Source organism: Coenobita brevimanus, chromosome 60, assembly GCF_032717465.1.
Source record: "Coenobita brevimanus isolate Jiangsu-jjx chromosome 60, ASM3271746v2, whole genome shotgun sequence".
Classification (NCBI taxonomy): Eukaryota; Metazoa; Arthropoda; class Malacostraca; order Decapoda; family Coenobitidae; genus Coenobita; species Coenobita brevimanus.
This window is the reverse complement of record NC_137013.1, coordinates 8,516,889-8,533,951: the sequence shown is the minus strand read 5'-3', so window position 1 is coordinate 8,533,951 and position 17,063 is coordinate 8,516,889. Positions and strand designations below refer to the sequence as shown.

Genomic DNA, 17,063 nt, shown 5'->3' with positions numbered 1-17,063 from the left:
AGCTAGGAGGAAGGAAGGGTTAGATCAAAGGGAAGGGAAATTGTTGGGGGTCAGATGAAAGGGCAGGGAAATTATTAAGGGTTACATCAAATGAAAGGGAATTTATTAGGGGATTAGATGAAAAGACACGGTAATTATTAGGGGTTAGAGCACAGGGAAGGGAAAATATCTGGGGCTAGATTAAAGAGAGGGGAAATTATTTGGGATAAGTTCAAAGGTAGGGTAATTATTGGGGCCTAGACCAAAGGAAAATGAACTTAATAATGTGTGAGGAACATAACAGTAAAATATTAATGCTTTACTAGATATACGGTACAGAAATAAATGAACCTATCCCATTATCTCCCTTGACATCTTTTATAGCTTATATAAATGTAGCCAGACCATTTGGTTAAACTTAGGGTAGATCTCTAGTACGGAAAGGGGTAATGAAGTCTACGTCTGGTATTCTCCATGGTTAAGGGAGTTCCCTAACACCTTTTCCCTAGTGATTTACTTTCCATACTGCACTTTGCCGCTCGCCCGTATGTATATTGTCTATGTCTTTCTAACATGAGCACAGAAGACAAGAATAACACATAAGGGATTAATAACGAGCGATATGCAAAAATAAAGTGGTAAGGGAAAGCTGATGGGGAGCTTCCTTAGCCAACGAGAATACAGAGTAACATCTCACTACTCCAATTTGAAAAGTCTCTCCTGAGCTGAATCAAACTCCAGGTAACACGAATAAACCACAAAATTCCGTCATTGTGTTGAAGCGGTTCACTGGAGTGCACGAGAAAGGAGGAATGCAACTGAGACCAAAGGAATAGGAAATCTCTCGACCCAGGCGGAGATAACAGCATAATACTGAAGAATATGATGTTAATTTACCGAGTTTATTAAATGGAAACAAGTTGACTAATGATTATAATCAAATGAAGAAGAAGGAAATAAATGAGCTTCAGGGGGGAAATAGCCTTGAAATATTCAAAACTAAAAGAGGAGCTAAAAAAAAGACTTGTTGATAAAGGAAGAGGAATTTATACTAGTTCAGAAGAAAAAAGAAGAGGAAATAACTAGAAACAAGAAGAGGGAAATAATTCAAACCAACAGGAAAATTAAATGCATAAGTTTTAAGGGAAACAATAAACGATGACAGGTACGAGGATAAATATACTGAGCTAATCTGTATGAAGGGAAACGGAAATAAAACAAAACAGGATGACAGACATAATCCAGGCCGGAGGAGAGGGAAATACGTTTACCAACTGCTGGGTAGAAAACTGATACCATTGGAGTAGGGATAAGTTAAAGTAAGGAGACTTGGGGACAAAATACTGAAGCGTGTGATTGTACAGCAAATGCAGTTGAGCTTATCTATACAGGGTGAAGTCCAACTGAGGGCACATACATTAGGTAGCAGTAAAACGTCGCTGGGTGTGGGTATGGGTGTGGTGAGGTTATCTGTGCGGGTGGAAGCAGGAGGCGGTGAGGGAGGCGAGGATGGAGGCAGGCAGGGCAAGGCTCCAGCAGCACAACTTCCAGCCTTGTTGGATGGCCGCCGGGTAGTCGTCTGTTGGGTACACAAACCACACCATTACACCAGATTAAATGATACAAGGAAATGCAGATAACGCCTCTCTTATCAGTTCAGTGATATTTCATATTCATGCCTATCAGAATTAAGATAATAGACGAGTATTGGAAATGTCGATCTCCACCCATTACCATACAGTAGGTGGAGATCTTTGTATCCTCCATTTTTATTATTATTATTATTATTATTATTATTATTATTATTGTTGTTGTTGTTGTTGCTGTTGTTGTTGTTATTGTTGTTGATGTTATACTATGAAGAAGCCAAGAAATTCCTTACTGTACAGATGGGGACAATAATATCACCACAATTTTTTGTTGAGTTATTTTGAAAATCTTGACTAAGTTCACTGGGTATAAAGAGTCACTGTTCATTGCCTTCTTACATGAATTGACTAGTACGTCATAATTAATATCCACAATACTTGTTAAGTTGGATTGTCCTAGTAAATTTCATGAGGTAATTCACTTTCTCAAGTAATTCACCATTTAAGTAATTGTAATTAAATAATATTTGGCATCTCTATATCCTATGAGGGGAGAGGGACTCGCCATTTCTCATTCTGTTCCTAAGGCTCGTTCAAGTTGCACGTTGTAAAAGTAGCACCAAGATCACTTGGAAAGGACCAGGCAAATCGACCGAGACCTCAAACCCATCGTCTGAATTGTAGGAGGAATACCTGGAAGTCACTGGCAGTTATGACATCGCCATTGTTTTTGTGTATCCATTAATGGTGTTTTAATGCAAATAATAGTTGCTACATTATGAAAGAGTTCAACATTAGATTATCTACTGAGGTCAAATGATTTGGTACTTGCACTATGATGCGATTATTTAATATACAAAGCAATATTAAGAAGAGCATTTTCACACACGGCATAGCTAAATTAATTCATCAGGAAGTGAAACTAAATTCAACCAGGGTTCACTCAGGCATAGTATTGCAAGCCCAACTTGAATCACCTGAAGCTGTAAAGGTTGCAGTGTTACCACACAAAACACAGAGGGGTTAGCTAGTGAGGTGCATCACTTCATTTTTGAGTGACTGTACAACTATGCATCAGCCCAACACTGGTTTGTTTTCAGGGAACTGTAGCTTCAAAGGAAAAAGAAACACAAGTGACATAAGCAACGTCATAAACAATAGCAGGCTGCTGGCAATAAAGATGCAATTTGTCAAGGCTCGTGTATTTCTACTGTATTTAATGTGAAACTACATAATCTACTTGAATTCTGGATTCACCAAATAAATCTTAATGGGAGATGTAACTTTTATCTGTATCTGTATCGGTTCATAAGGAATCCGTTCCTATAGTTTCCTTTAATGCTGATGTTCATTATATATATGGTTTGTACTTTTGTTTGGGTTCACGTTCAGTATTTGCGCCTCCATCCCCTCCAATCCTTTAGTGAGATTCTGGGAACGCCCCCTCTTTATTCCATGCATAAAGACGACGTCTTGCAGATTTCTTTCTTGCTGCTATTATAATGTGCTTAGTTCAAATACCCTGAGGGAAGTGAGCTGTCCTCAGAAGCTAAATTACCAACTCGTGGGTACATGAAATTCGTTGAAGCTTAGTTATGAGGTAGGAAATGAGTCTACTTGGTTAGTAGGCTACTCAAGTTTTCCCTTCAGTCTAACTACACTTGGCCATCAACTGAGCTAAAAGGGATTAAGGATGTTTGTCAGATTAAAATAAATGTACTAGATGATTTTTTCAGCTTAGCAGAGCACTGTGGTAGTGAAAGAAGTAGTCTGTTTCAAGAAGTGAACAAAATCGTCTGGAAATAGCAAGTATCATCCATAAAGAGTATCACGTAATTCAAAGATTAAATAAATGCATTACTGGTGTGATATTGAAGGTTGCGACACTGTTAAATTTTAACGTCCACACACAGTCATTTACACGTCATTTATGCCTCCAAAGTGATGGTTTCATTTCACAATTATTTTTTTTTCTTTACAGATGTGCTTCATTTATTAGTGTGACTAAAAAGTAAGGTGCGATTAGTCAGTGTTGTCAAAAAGTACTGTGGTCAATATCAAATGGTAAGCAGAATGTATTAGTTACGAAAATACTTACAAATTAAATCCAGTAGTAGTTTCCGTCTGTTTGTAGTATGTGAGGTTCAATTATGCGGGATTTTCCAGTTAGGTGCTCGACAAGCTTCTCGGCGTTTCCCGTACGGTAGTTCCAGTACCGGTACGAGTCAGAGTTGCCAGTTTGCCTGCTGTTTATGTGCGTAGTTATTTCGTAAACTGTACATTAATTTTTGTGCTAATTTTCTTTATATTTCATATACCAGTATGTGTTATTTGTTAAATTATGTAATTGAAAACTAAGTTTGAATGGTAAATCATTTACAGTGTTATGTAATGTAAGAAAACCCTTGCATGTTTTGGTTGTCTCAGAGTTGGTAACTGTGCTCTCTCTCTGGAATACACCAGAACTGTGGAAAAATATAGATAATTCTAGAACAATGCAAACTTATATTATAAGGATGCAGAGGAGACTAGAGCAAGTTTTAGTCGGTTTTCAGTTCAGTTTGAGTGTAGCGCAGTGTCAGAGCAGTGAAGTTTGTATATTTTCAGTACTTGTGAAAACAGTGAAGTGTTGAAGTTCGTATATCATTGGTACTCGTGAAAATGGTGGAGTGTTGTCAAGCATTAAGTGTAATTGCAGTTAGTAAAGTTTCTATTGCTCCAGTGCTTGTGAGAATAGTGATGTGAAGTTAGAAGGCATTAAGTGTAATTATTTGGAGAATAAAGACAGTGAACGTAAGAAGCCAGTGTTTATATACAACGCCTGAGCTGATCTTGTGTGCTGTACACCTAAAGGCTGACCACAGGAAGAACAACGCACTGGGCAACGTCCTTTCTATACTGGACTACTGCTGTTGGAGCCTGTGGCAGTGTGGGGTGGGGACGTAACAATATGTATAAATTGTGAGGACTGTGAGATGCAGCCAGGATTGCGGAGGCTTAAATGATGTTAGAATGCGTGTGTGGCCCGTTTCACAGGCATGCTGTTGATAATTCTCCCGCCTCATGCGCTGTCTTTATTGTTTCTGGGTACTATCATAACCCTTTTTTAGGAGGGAGAAAATGTCATAATGATGATGTCTCTGCTAGTGGTGATGATGATGATGATAAGGAGTAGATAACCTTTTAGTTTAGACAGTAGATTAGCATTACGTCATCATATTAATAAGATTGTTGTGAAATATTTTTCCATGTTCACGTGGATTAAATTTTCGGTAACTGATTAGGACTGTTGTTAAAACTAGACTATTTTGACTTGCCATTTAGCTCCAAAGTATTTACATATGTGAAGTAAACCATTGTGTGTTTCAAGGAACTACAAATGAATAATAGTGAATTACCTGAGAGAGTGAATTACCTCATGAAATTTATTAGGACAATCCAACCTTAGAAGTTAATCTTAGTTTGAATATAACTAAAGCCAAATATTCACTTTATCTCTGTCAAGATATGTTAAACCTTCCTCCGTTTTCCCGTCAGGATACCACATCATCCTATCATGCAGGCGCCGTCATGACAATAAAAAGTTCCTTAGTATATACACGTATCTACAATATAGTTGTCCACAAAGGTTAAAAGCAGTGGCATTTAATTTACTAATAATAAGAATTACTAACGAGAACAAGAACTAAATCTCTGAGTTAATATACCGCTCAAATCAGTAATAACCGTTCTCTGGGATTTTCCTCTGCATTCAACAGGGGCAACTATTTTAAATGGATAGGAGTGCAACTATTGCTAAGACAAGATACTTGCTCTGGGGGAAAGTATTTTCCACAATCTCGTAGCCTAACCTGTGATGTTACATATAAAAGTTTGATGCTGGTACATATCCCAGAAAGACCAAGAAATGATCTTGTACTGACCCACACATTATAAACAGGAAAGCATGATGACAGTAGCCTACCCAGTATTTAAACAGCAGTGACAGTGTGTACCAATTATTTAGAAATTTCACGAGACTATAGGGCGAAAATTCTCATAAAGCAATATCAATTCCTAAATTATTTTTTCATTATGTAACGACTAAGAAAAATATAAAGAATAGTTAATGCCCTCGAATAAGCTCGGAAGGAAGGCGATCTCGTCCATGACAACCAAGCAATTGCAGTATTACTGAATGACTCATTTCACAGTCTTTTCACACAGGAAAAAAGTGTAAACATCCCTTCCTTCAATCGGTTTTCTTGAAGGAGATAAGTTATCAACCAACGAAGAGACAGGACACGAAGCATTTGTTTATCTTTAGAAAATCAACCCAAATAAATGAACTGGCCCAGATCAGATAGTCTCCTCACATACTGCATGAATGTAACAATCATCCTTTCTTATAACTAAAACAGTCAATAAATTATTAACTGAATGTAGAGCACCTAATCAATGGAAGCTCAGTGACATATGACTGATCTTTAAAAATGTTGATAAAAAAAATGCGCCTCAGTAAAAAAGCAAAATTTGGGGGGGGGGGAGTTTTAGAGAAAAAATAGTGTTCCTCAGTATGCATAATCTTGTAACAGGTAATCAGCATGAGTTTTGTAATATTACATTATGCCTCAAAAACCTGCTTTAATTTTTTACAAACACATACGATAACTGGGATGCAAAAATATATTCCGATGTCATCTACAGTAAAAGCTCGATTAATCAGAATGCATGGAGATTTTTCCATTCCGGATATGGAATTTTCTGGATAATCGAATGTTACTCTTAGAAATTTTGTGAGGTCAAACAAATGAAGCTACCAAATCTGGGACTTTATTTCATAAAGTACATTATTCAGTATTAAATACAGTACAGGTAAAATACAGTGCAGGTAAACTACCACTCAATGATATCTGCCTAGGGATGCCCCCTTCCTACCTCAAAATACCTAGGGAAGAGGGGAGGGGGGGACAAAACTAGCTTCACCCGCCACTATCCCAGCTCCCCACCGTCCCCCTACCCAACCCCCCATCCCACCTGTCATTCTTAACTAGCAGTTACATCTCAAGCTGATTTCATACTTAACACTCTTGGTCAAACTAATAATACAAACAAATAATATTAGGAAATGTTAAAAGAATATAACTATCAACATGTTGCAGCAAAAAATTAATGCATTATGACGTTGACAGTAAAACAAAAACGTTAACAACGGCCACCTCAGGCTTCCTCTGTTGGGTGCACTGCTCTGCAAACACACACACACACACACACACACACACACACACACACACACACTGAATAACACAGACATAAACACACCCAAACACTCAGGCACAGACACGGACGCATGCAAACACCCAACGCATGAGGCCTGGGATGGCCGTTGTTAACGTTTTTGTTTTACTGTCAACGTTATAATGCTTTAATTTCTTGCTGCAGCATGTTCATAGTTATATTATATACTTTTTACATGTCCTGGTGTTTTATATTTGTGTATTAGTTATGTGACTATGAGTGTAGAGTATGAGGTTAGCTTGAGATGTAACTGCCAGTTAAGAATGATGAGTGGAGGACTGGGAGGGGTAGGGGTATGGGGGAGGGTTGTGAGCTTGGGTAGAGGCAGGTGGAGCTCGTTTCGTCCCCCCCTCCCGTCTTCCCTGGGTATATGGGGGTACGAAGGGGGCACCCCTGAGCAGAAATTAGTGATCGTGAACATACACTACAATACACACAAAAAGATAGCAAAAGAAATTGTACTGGACTGAACACAGACCAGCAAACATTACCAAAAATTATTTAAAGAAAAATTTAATATATGTTACAGGCCAAAATAATTTTGAAAACTTAGCTGCATACACTACTTTACCCTGTACTGTACAGAACTAATAAAGAATTAAAGGGGAACGACTGGTATCTGGCATGTTTTCGATCCCATTATGGATCGAATTTGCGTTCTGGTTAAACGGATGTGCTGATGCATCGGATGCCGGTTAATCGAGCTTTTACTGTATTTAGATTTCCAGAAAGCATTTGATAAAGTCATCCATTGAAGACTACTAGAAAAAGTAAAAGCTCACAACCCCTCCAACATTATTTTATGGACTGGTGGCTGGTTGATGAATCACAAGCAGCGTGTAGTGATAAACGGCAGATCGTCTGACTGGCTTGAAATAACAAGCAGAGTTCCTCAAGGGTCAGATATATGACCAGTTCTTTTCATTATTTACATGAATGACCTAGAAAATCAAATCACTACTGACATTGCAAAATTCACAGATGACATGATGATTGGAGGCAAGTAATTATGGAAGCAGACTGTGAATCCATATAAAACGACCTGCATAATTTATTAAACTGGAGTGGAAAATGGTAGATGAAATTTAATGTAGATAAATTTTAGGTAATGCAATTTAGCAACAAAAAAATTATATTTTAATATCGCACGTTCAATACCCCACTGATGGAAGTAAAGGACGAGAAGAATCAAGAGGTTACTATCAGTAATGACCTCAAAACGTCATAATAGTGTTTAGCAGCCAGCAACAAAAGAAACAAAATGCTCGGCTTAACCCATTGCATCCAGGTGTCATGTATACATGTCAGCCCAGGGCTGTCCAGGTGACATGTATATATGATCTAGTAACTTGTGCCATTGCTTGAATATTCAGCTGGTTATTTCCACCACAAGCAGCCACTGGCAACCCTCCATGACACATCCCAGTCATGCTTCAGTTACCTGAACTTCCATCATGGGTAGACCCACACACAAAATTTTCCCTGTGTCCAGACCCACAGCTGAGTGCCTGCAGCCGCCAACTTCAGCACCAGTGGAGTCTAAAGAGCCGAAAAGGAGAGGCCTTAGTGATAGCGTGATAGGGAGACAACTGGATTTGCCTTCATCACCATCTGTGAGTCGGGAAAGTGACTCTTCCTCTGACGGAAGCTACCTCACCATGCTGAGTGCGGAAATGTACTCGTCAGATGAGGAGGGTGACTGTGAGTTCTCCACTGTGAGGCGATTTTTTTCCCTCTGTATGATAATCAGCCTTTTCTGATGATGGAAATGGGTCAGATGATACTGATGATCCTGCAGAGTTGGATATTCACACAGTGGAGAAGATGGAAGAGGAGGTAGGGATTGAAGAAAGGGAGGATGGAGCATGGAGGGAGGAGGAAACACTTCAGCCTGAGCCTCACACCAGGGCGTGACTCCAGGCCTACTGTGGAAATATCCATGCAACCTACCACTACACTAGCCTCTCCCACTCATCTTGCACTACCTGTTTCGTTGACTTCCACTCAAAGACTGAGTGGTAGAAGTCTGGGTCATACGCATAAGTTAGTGTTAGTTCAGTAGCTATGTTGGTTTTTTGTGTAATTAGAAAAAATAGTTTTACTGCTCTGTGTATATTTATTTGAATAATGGAAGCAGAAAGTTTGTTTCATGATGAAGTCAGTGCGTTATTTTTTACTGAAAGTTTTCGTGTGTATACATATTTGTTATGATGAAAAAGGAACAGGAAAAAAAAAAAATGTCATAGTGGTAAATATTTTCAATTGTGGACAATATGTGAATAACTACTTTGTTCATAATATTTTTTTTAGTTTTTTGTGTAGTAGTACTAGTACTACTACTACTTGTAAGAATAGTGATAGTAGTTTTAGTAGTGGTAGTATGTGTAGTAGTGGTAGTAATAGTAGTAGTTGTAGTAGTGGCAGTTGTAGTTGTGGTAGTTGTAGTAGCAGTAATAGTTGTAGTAGTTGTAGTTGTAGTAGCAGTACTAATAATAGTAGTATTTGCAGCAGTTGTTGTAATACCCAGACCTCTAGTGACACAGCAGTGCTAGAATCGAGCGACAATGCAAGTCAAACATACATCTTCATGTGTGTGTGTGTGTGTGTGTGTGTGTGTGTGTGTGTAAGGTACCGTAGTGTGGTGGTGAGGCAAGCAAGCAGGATGCCTTAAGGTCGTTGCTAAGGTTACCAGACTCCCAGCAGCAAGTATGCCACAATTTTGGAAAATTTTCAAGTAAATAGTGTTTATGGTGGACCGCAGTCTTCTGGAAGCGTTATTGTTGTGGAAGGCTAGTCTAAGCCTTAGTTGTGTCACCTCTGCCACGCATACGGATGGGCAAGAAAAAAAAAATGCCCCCCTTTCCCCACTCACTCTCCCTACACGCACTTCATGGACCATCTGCTGCAATCAGCTTGAAGTTGAAGGACTGGTGAGTATTATGACCCTTTTAATTTTTTGGTTAAGTATTAGCTGAGATATAAAGTTTTAAAAACAGACTATTTTCTCAGGAATGCCTGGCTGTAGGAAGGGCTGGCGAAAATGTATGCCAGACGCCATAGGTATACCACAAGGAACTTTGATCATAAAATGCCTGATATAATGTCTTAGCATCATATGTTGCTAGGTTGTCCAAACCTAGAATACTATGTACAGCAGTGGTCTCTAAATTGTACTATAGATGAAGATACGCTCGAGAGTGTGCAGCGTAGAACCTCAAAGATGATCCCATCACTGCAAAATTTACCCCAGGAAGAGCTGCTAAAGAAACTGAGTATGTTTTCTCTGAATAAGCAATGACTTAGAGGAGATCTAATACACGTATTTAAAATCTTCACAAATTTGATGATGTAGATATAATAATTTGTTCGAAGTACAGAACGATACACTGACTAGAAATAATGGATGGAAACTCAATAGCAAGAGATACAACAGTAATACAGGGAAAAACTGCTTTAATATTCTCATAGTGGAAAAATGGAACAAGCTACTGGTAACAGTGGTTAATGCAAAAACTACTGATACCAATAAAATTCGACTTGACAAATATTTTTAGACTCTAGGTTATAACTAACTTAGTGTTGTTTATTTTCAGGTTAACCTGCCACATACCATCGATGTATGGGTACATCACAACATTTTTTCATGCTGAGATCCGATGATGTACCGGTATGTTCTGCAATTGCGAGGTCTGTCATTTGCACATTTTTTGTGTTTCACAGGTGATATTTGGAAGGCATATATGGGAGACCTTCCTCTACCCGCCGCCAGGCAGCGACATTGCCTGACCCCACATGACCCCCTCCCACACGGCAGTGTCTCGGCAACCCACCAGTTAGCGGTGACCTGGCCAGTAAAGACAAGTCGTGCCACGGTCTCTCTGATGATGAAATTCAAGGCGAGAGTGATTCCCCCAATCGATTATGATGTGGAGGACAAAGATTATGTGGCGCCAGAGGAAGAAATGAGCAGAAGTGATGAGGAGGCAATGTCGCCAAGGAAGGTGCGGAATGTTGATGTGTTCTGTGAGTGAAATAATGCTTATATTGCCTATATTATCGTGTGAAAACCAATATATTCTTGTACTACATATAAATTCGTACCAAATGAACAAATATCTACCTATTCTGAGTGGTCTGCATACTTACCCCTACTATAGAAAACGTGACAGCAGCAGTGTGGCTCCAGAGAAGACAGTACTAGGTGTACACAGGGACACCTTTATAACTCACCTATAAGCTCAGGTGAGCACTTTTGGGGGTATTCTTCAATGTTTCTCATAAAAAGTGGAAGTTTGAGCCAAAAAAAAAAAAAAATGAAAATCTGCCGGGATTGGGGGGGTTTCATTGGTGAAAAATCGACCGAGAGGTGGCGGGTTAAAGTGATGCTCATCAGTGGGAGATTTTTTTTTTTTTTTAAATGAGAACATTCGGCGAATGTGTTTACTTTTCACTTACAGATCTGTAGAACAGATATTACATAGTGCATAGAGGTTCCTCTTCTGCCTCCTCTATAAACTTTCCATGCTAGTTCTTTCTAACAAGCTTGGCACTTTTATCTATATTTTTCCTGCAGTTTAATCAGTTGTGGTGAGTGTCGTAGAGTTTTCCTCATTTCTATCCTTTTCTTTTACACGTTTGTTAAATCATAGTAGAATTAGCCTCTTTTTCCAGCAGATAACCTATGCACTCCCCCTCCCCTCCCCTCCCACCCTCTCCACCAACCTGTGACAATGTAGATGGTAACGCTGACAGAGGCAAGGTTGGTAACGTTACAGTAGTAGATGCCGGAGTCCTTCTACATCGCTTTACTCTCCCTACCCTCCTCTCCTCCCGCCAACCCCACCCACCTGTGACAACGTGGATGGTAACACTGGCAGAGGCAAGGTTGGTGATGTTACAGAAGTAGGTGCCAGAGTCCTTCTTCACCGCGTTACTCACTCTCAGCCATGACCGCGCCACAGACCCTCTCAACTCAGTCTTCAAGCTGTGCAGGGAGAGGCAGGGGCATGGTTAGCCAATAAACCAAAGCCAGCACACTGACAGTATGAGTAAATATGATGTACTATCACACGCATTAGTTTCATTACCCCCTGATGATAACGAGGTCGAAGTCACGGTTGGAGACGGACCAGGCGAACGAACACAGACGGTTCATAGTGATCAGATATGCCTCAGTACGACAGAGTCGTACACTCTGACTCAGCATCTTTCACACTGGCATGAATAGTTACATATAACGAAGTTTAAAGGATGTTCGTATATCATTCTCTTGTTAACCACTGCCACTGTGAAATAAGCTTCGTGATTTGAAAGTAGGACGCCTAAGACAAATGCTTTAGAGTATCAGACCGAAAATGAGTTGAAAGGGGACCTAGAACGATATCGAGAATTACATACAAACAGTAATTCATACACTGAAAGAAATGCACGTGGGAATAACTTACAAACAATAACTAATTCCATGTTGTTTATGGCGGTGAGAGATGAGGATAACATTGTGGGAAGAGAGCCCCACCAAATCTCACGAAGCATTAACCGACTCCTATGGACCGGCTAAAGTTCGAACGCATGGCCTGGCTCCAACCGGGACTTAAACTCTGCTCTTGCCAGGGGGGTAGAGAAACTAATGCTCGTGATAGCACTGTATACAAGTAAGTAAATACAAGGAATAACATTTTGCTATGTATTTCTAGTTCAATAGATAGTTATTTTTTTTCTCATATACAGTTGTAATTGTATAAAATAACACTTCATTTTCCTCTAGCAGTAAACTATTGCACCCAACAAAGATTCCTAACCCCTGGTAGCTTAGTTTATGATCATGTGTTGTCAGATTGGCCAGGGGATATGACACAATAGTCGGCTTATTTTTACCTCAGGAAATGGGGTAACTCCTACAGCTTGAATACTACGTCATGGTTGCATGTTTTTTTTTTTTTCAAGTCAAATCAATCCCCCAGTCTGATTACACTTGACCAACACCTGACAGAAAAGGGTTAATAATTCTTGTCAGGTTACACTAAATGCGCATCAGTAGCCAAAGACTCATTCCTGTTTCATAACTCAGACTCTCAGAATGTAATACAAAAATGAATTTGCAGTCAAACTGGAATGGCCCAGTTCCGTCATGTGCAAGGCATCCTACCATCTACCGGATTCACGTCCATATGAGCCTGGGGTTGCAGTAACAATAAATACGAGTACAACAATGGATGATAAAACAATGAGGCCACCTACGATTCCTTCATCCCTGCAGCTCTTAAGGCAATCCGACGTTTATGTAAATTTCCCAAGACAGGCCATTACGTGCTATTCGGTTGGCAAGGAATAGACACATGGAAGACAAGGGGCACATACTGAGATTAGTGAGGATGGGTTAGGTAGGAGCTTTGGAAAGCGTTAGGTTGGGCAGGAAGCAGGGAGCGAGTTAGGTAGGATGTCAAGAGAGAATAAGGTAGGAGGAATGGAGAGGGTTCGGTAGGAGGTATGGAGAAGGTTCAGTAGGAGGCAGGAGAGGGTTGGATATGAGGAATCAAGAGGGTTAAGTAGGTTTGAAGAGAATTGGGTATTAGGTATGAAGAGGCTTAGGTAGGAGGTATGAAGGGGTTTAGGGATTAGGTAGGGTGAGGGTAAGCTAGGAGACAGGGAGAGGGTTAGGCAGGAGACAGAGAGAGGATTAAGTAGGAGGCAGGGTGAGGGTCAGGTAGGAGGCAGGATGAGGGTTGGGCAGGGGTTAAGTAGGAGGCATGGAGAGGGATGTGTAGGAGACAGGGTGAGGGCTAAGTAGAAGACAGGGAGAGGGTTAGGCAGGAGACAGAGAGAGGATTAAGTAGGAGGCAGGGTGAGGGTCAGGTAGGAGGCAGAATGAGGGTTGGGCAGGGGTTAAGTAGGAGGCATGGAGAGGGTTGCGTAGGAGACAGGGTGAGGGCTAAGTAGAAGACAGGGAGAGGGTTAGGCAGGAGACAGGAAGATGGTCAGGTAGGAGGTAGGGAAGGGGTTTGATAGTAGGCAAGGAGAGGTTAGGAAGAAGGAAGGAGGAGGGTTAGGTAGAAGGTTGATAGGGGAATAGGTAGGGGATGGGGAGAAAGATAGGTAGGAGGTCGGAAGAGGATTAGGTAGGATACATAGAGAGGGATATGTAGGAAGTAGGGTGAGGGATAGGTAGATGGTGGAGAAAGGATTACGTAGGAGGGAGGGAGGGAGAGGGTCAGGAAAGACGTAGGGATAGGTTTTGGCAAGAGCTAGGAAGAGGGTTAGGTAAGAGACACTTAAAGGGATCAGGGGCGAAAGAATAGTGCTGGGGGGGGGGGTTAAGGTCATGAGGAAGGGGGTAGGGAGGGTGGTAAGGGTTTGGGAGAGGAAGGGAGTATGATACCCGTAACAGGAAGATGGATAGGTGAGGAGAAAGGAGTAAGAAAGAAAGAAAAAAAAAGATGTGAGCAAGGGAAGTGGTGAACAAACGAGGTGATGGATTCTGGGGCAGAAGAAAAGAGTGGAGTATAGGAATGAAAAGAGGAAGGAAAGTTAAAAAAAAAAAAAAAAAAAAAGAAGAATAACAATGATAAAGAAAGAGGAAGTAGAAGGATGACAAAAGTGAAATAACTGTGTGAAGATAAAATAATGACAGAGGGACTAAAAAACGAGAACAGGAAAACACAATATAACAGTGGTGGCGAATAAATAATGCAAAAGAAAGAGAAAAAAAAAAAAAGGAAAAGATTAGGAACACATTAAATGATTGACAACGTGAAATATTGAAAAATAATAAGAAAAATAATGAAAGGGAAGAATAATTTTAGAATAATGACAGTGAATGAAATAATGACAAAAAAAGAAGAGAGAAATCAGGATAGTAGGAGGAGAAATGAAGGAAAAATAGAGAAAAAATTAAGAAGGAGGACCAAAGGAAGGAAAGGAGAATGGGAATAAAGACAAAAATAAAATTGTGAAACTGAAGCGAAAATACGAGCAGGAAGGGAAGAAAAAGAAAAAGAAAAAATGGAACTGATATATGACCAAAAGGAAAAGACGAGAACGAAAAAAAGAAAAAAAAAAACGGGGGTGAGGAATGACAGCGAAGAGCAGAACGAGGATGTGGGGAGAAAAATGGGTAAATGAAGAACTATGGGAATAAAGTAGGACATAACTTAAGAAGATAAAGAAAGGAATAAAGAAACTGGAACAACAGGGAACTAAAGGAAAATTAAAAGAAGCGGGGGGAAGTGAATAATAATAATAAAAAAAAATAGGAAACTGATCAAAGCTGGTGAAAAGGGAGAGAGATGGAGGAAAACGAGTAGCGGTAAACAACGAGGAACACTAAGCAACCTTTGAAGGGAAAAAATTGAAATGTATGAAAATACGAGGAAAAGAAGAAAATGATCAACTGGAGACTGAGGATGAAGACAGAAAATGACAAAGAAAAAAATTGATAACGAAATAATGAAGTTGAGAGGGGAAAATGAGAGAAAAGAGAGGAAAAACAAGTGGAGAGTAAATAGGATGAGGTGTAAATACAAATACGAGGAAACCAAAAATAAAAAAAATACTAAGAATATAGAGAATCGAAAGAAAGGTGATAACGAATGAGAAGCGAATAAAAAAAAAAAAAAAGGGAAGTTAAGGCAAAGCCAAAGAGTTTTTAGTGTAGGTTCCTTGGGGAAGGCGGTGATATTGAGATAAAGGAGGAAGGCAGGGAGGGACGGGGATAGGTAATGGAGTGAGGCAGATAGTGGGTGAGGGATAGTATGGTGGCAAAATGGATGGATGAGAGAGAGAGAGAGAGAGAGAAATAGCAATAAAGCTGAAGGGGGGGGGAGAAACAGAGGACAGTAAACAAGAAATGACACACACACACACACACACACACACACACACACACACACACACACACACACACACACACACACACACACACACACACACACACACACACACACACACACACACACACACACACACACACACACACACACACACTAGAGGCAGGGAGGGACAGAAAGGAAGGGTGGGGGGGATAACGCTAAAGGGGAAGGGAGAGAAACAACAGAAACATAGATCAAGACAGGAAACACGAAATGATGGAGAGAGAGAGAGGGAAGAAACCTTTTGATCGTCATGGTTGCCCAATGTACAGTAGTGTGAGGGGAAATGACTAACTTATCCACGTCACATAACCAAGGGCTGTACTCTTGTAAGTAATGAAGAACCCCAGTACATCTCCCTGTCCTGGTAAAGAAAAAAAAAATCTCGACTTTATGCCCCTCGTAAATAAAGAGGCTTCCTAGTACATCCATTAAAAAAGAAAAAAAAGAAGAAGTAAAAACAAGTAGCGCCCCATGCTACTCCTGACACTTTCAGAGAACGAAGCATCGTGATGCAGTGGACAGCCTGAGTTATAAGGTTTATATATATATATATATATATATATATATATATATATATATATATATATATATATATATATATATATATATATATATATATATATAGATAGATAGATAGATAGATAGATAGATATACAGTAGATAGATATATATATCTGCACTTTCTCTCTCTCTCTCTCTCTCTCTCTCTCTCTCTCTCTCTCTCTCTCTCTCTCTCTCTCTCTCTCTCTCAAACTCTCATACTCTTACCTACAGTATTTACTGGTTTCCGAAATTCATAAACAGTACAATGCTAAACACTGTATTAAGGATCTGGGTATATCATTAGAATATCCTCCACTCGTAAACGATGTATGAAGACCCTGGGTATATCATTAGTATATCCACTACTAAACACTGCGTTAAGGATCTGGGTATATCATTAGTATATCCTCCAGTACTAAACAGTGTGTGAAAGATCTGGGAATAGTAATATATCTCTAACACCAAGCAAGGTACTAAAGGCCACAAGCCCTCAAAATTGTTCCCACCAAGGAGAGAGGGGAAGATAAAGGAGCCAAATTTAAGATCCAATTTGGACATATCAGTTCTACATCCTCCAATACTCAACTCATTACGAAGGAGTGGATATATATGTCATTATATCCTGGACTTCTAGAGCATTCCTTAGTTAAATTTAAATAAAATCGTCTAATACAGAAAAAATCAATTAGAAAAAGACGTAATCGTAACGAGAAAAAGGCTTTCATGAGTGAAAACATTGGCATATTAGACCCTTCTTTTACCTGGGTGTTAGTTATTTCCTTTTAATTAGGACATAGATTGCATAATT

The 17,063-nt window shown here is 39.7% G+C and overlaps 1 protein-coding gene across 1 annotated transcript in view; it reads right to left on the bottom strand.

Annotated features, from left to right (window-relative positions):
* Window positions 1-1,445: 1,445 nt before the first annotated feature.
* Window positions 1,446-17,063, bottom strand: part of LOC145403271 (hemicentin-2-like) — a 177,709-nt gene continuing 162,091 nt past the window's right edge. Inside the window, exons 8-9 of the mRNA XM_080275086.1 lie at window positions 11,693-11,829; window positions 1,446-1,558 (exon numbers count right to left, since the gene is read on the bottom strand). Coding sequence (XP_080131212.1) covers window positions 1,446-1,558; window positions 11,693-11,829 — 250 coding nt within the window. The remainder of the gene's footprint in view (window positions 1,559-11,692; window positions 11,830-17,063) is intronic.